At 35.3% G+C, this 1,138-nt stretch overlaps 1 protein-coding gene across 1 annotated transcript; it reads left to right on the top strand.

Annotated features, from left to right (window-relative positions):
* The first annotated feature begins 464 nt into the window (after nucleotides 1-464).
* LOC116352444 (larval cuticle protein 65Ag1-like) lies at nucleotides 465-1,138 on the top strand. Its single transcript, XM_031785043.1, has 2 exons — nucleotides 465-561; nucleotides 792-1,138. The coding sequence occupies exons 1-2, from the start codon at nucleotides 553-555 to the stop codon at nucleotides 1,110-1,112; spliced, it is 330 nt and encodes a 109-aa protein (XP_031640903.1). The 5' UTR covers nucleotides 465-552; the 3' UTR covers nucleotides 1,113-1,138.

The raw sequence follows: 1,138 nt of genomic DNA, 5'->3' as shown, positions 1-1,138 counted from the left end.
TCATTGCTGTCAGCAAACGATGGCGCTACACGCCATTTGAAGTGCAGCGAACTCAAGAGAGTTGAATATAATTTTTGTGTTTTTACGTTTTACTCAACCTTCGTGCCTTCATTTTTTTCATATATTCTTCTTTAGCTAACTAATTACCAAGAAGCCTTTTGACATTTACGAATCAGCATGTCTCGTAAATGACAAAAAACTAGATTATGATAGCAAACCAGTTATCGAAATGTGTTGAGTGCATATATGAAATGCTCCTTATTAGTCAAAAAAGTTGAATTCGTTTTATTTATTTGCATTTTAAAATCGTTTTTAAATCACTTTTTCTTTCGATTCCTTCATTCATTGGTGTGAAAATTACGTACGTTTCAAATCATGCATATTATATATATGCATTTTTTGCATAGCTTATGTAAATCCAAGTGAACAAAAAAATCAACCACATCTTCATCGTAGAGCAAATTTTTTGGTATAAATACGACACCCGAAATACAAAGGAGCATAGAAAGCATTTTGTGCTCAAGTGATCAAAATCAAAAACAATCATCCAAAATGAAATTCGTGAGTATCAAAGTTTTTTTTTTTTAAATAAAAACATGTGAAAAGTGAATTAAAAAAACTCCAGTCGGAATATTTTGATTAAAAAATCGAAAGTGTCAATTTGTTGTTGTTTGAGCTCAGAACGAAGCTAATCATTGTGTGGCACGATTTTCGACTCCAACGCGAAACGACGCAATCTATTTGTTTGAATTGTTTTATTGATCGTTATGTGATTTTTGTTTTCAATTTAGGCCATTGTTATGTTCGCCCTCATCGCCGTTGGCTCAGCCGCTATTCTTCCAGGAGGTGATGCTAGCGCCGAAACTGTCCGAAGTGAATCCAATGTTGGAACAGACGGATTCCAATATGCATACGAAACATCAAACGGAATCAAAGCCGAAGAACAAGGTCAATTGAAGACCATTGGAACAGAACAAGCTATCGTCACACAAGGTTTATACTCATGGATTTCTCCAGATGGTCAAACATTCACCTTGAAATTCGTTGCTGATGAAAATGGTTACCAACCCGTCGCCGATCACTTGCCAGTTGCTCCAGCTTCTTCCAAATAAATTCTGCAATTTGAGAAGCAACACTT

This window comes from Contarinia nasturtii, unplaced genomic scaffold (genome assembly GCF_009176525.2).
Source record: "Contarinia nasturtii isolate CC-2019 unplaced genomic scaffold, AAFC_CNas_1.1 Cnas_scaffold_187, whole genome shotgun sequence".
NCBI classification, from domain to species: Eukaryota; Metazoa; Arthropoda; class Insecta; order Diptera; family Cecidomyiidae; genus Contarinia; species Contarinia nasturtii.
This window is presented reverse-complemented; position numbering and strand designations above follow the sequence as displayed.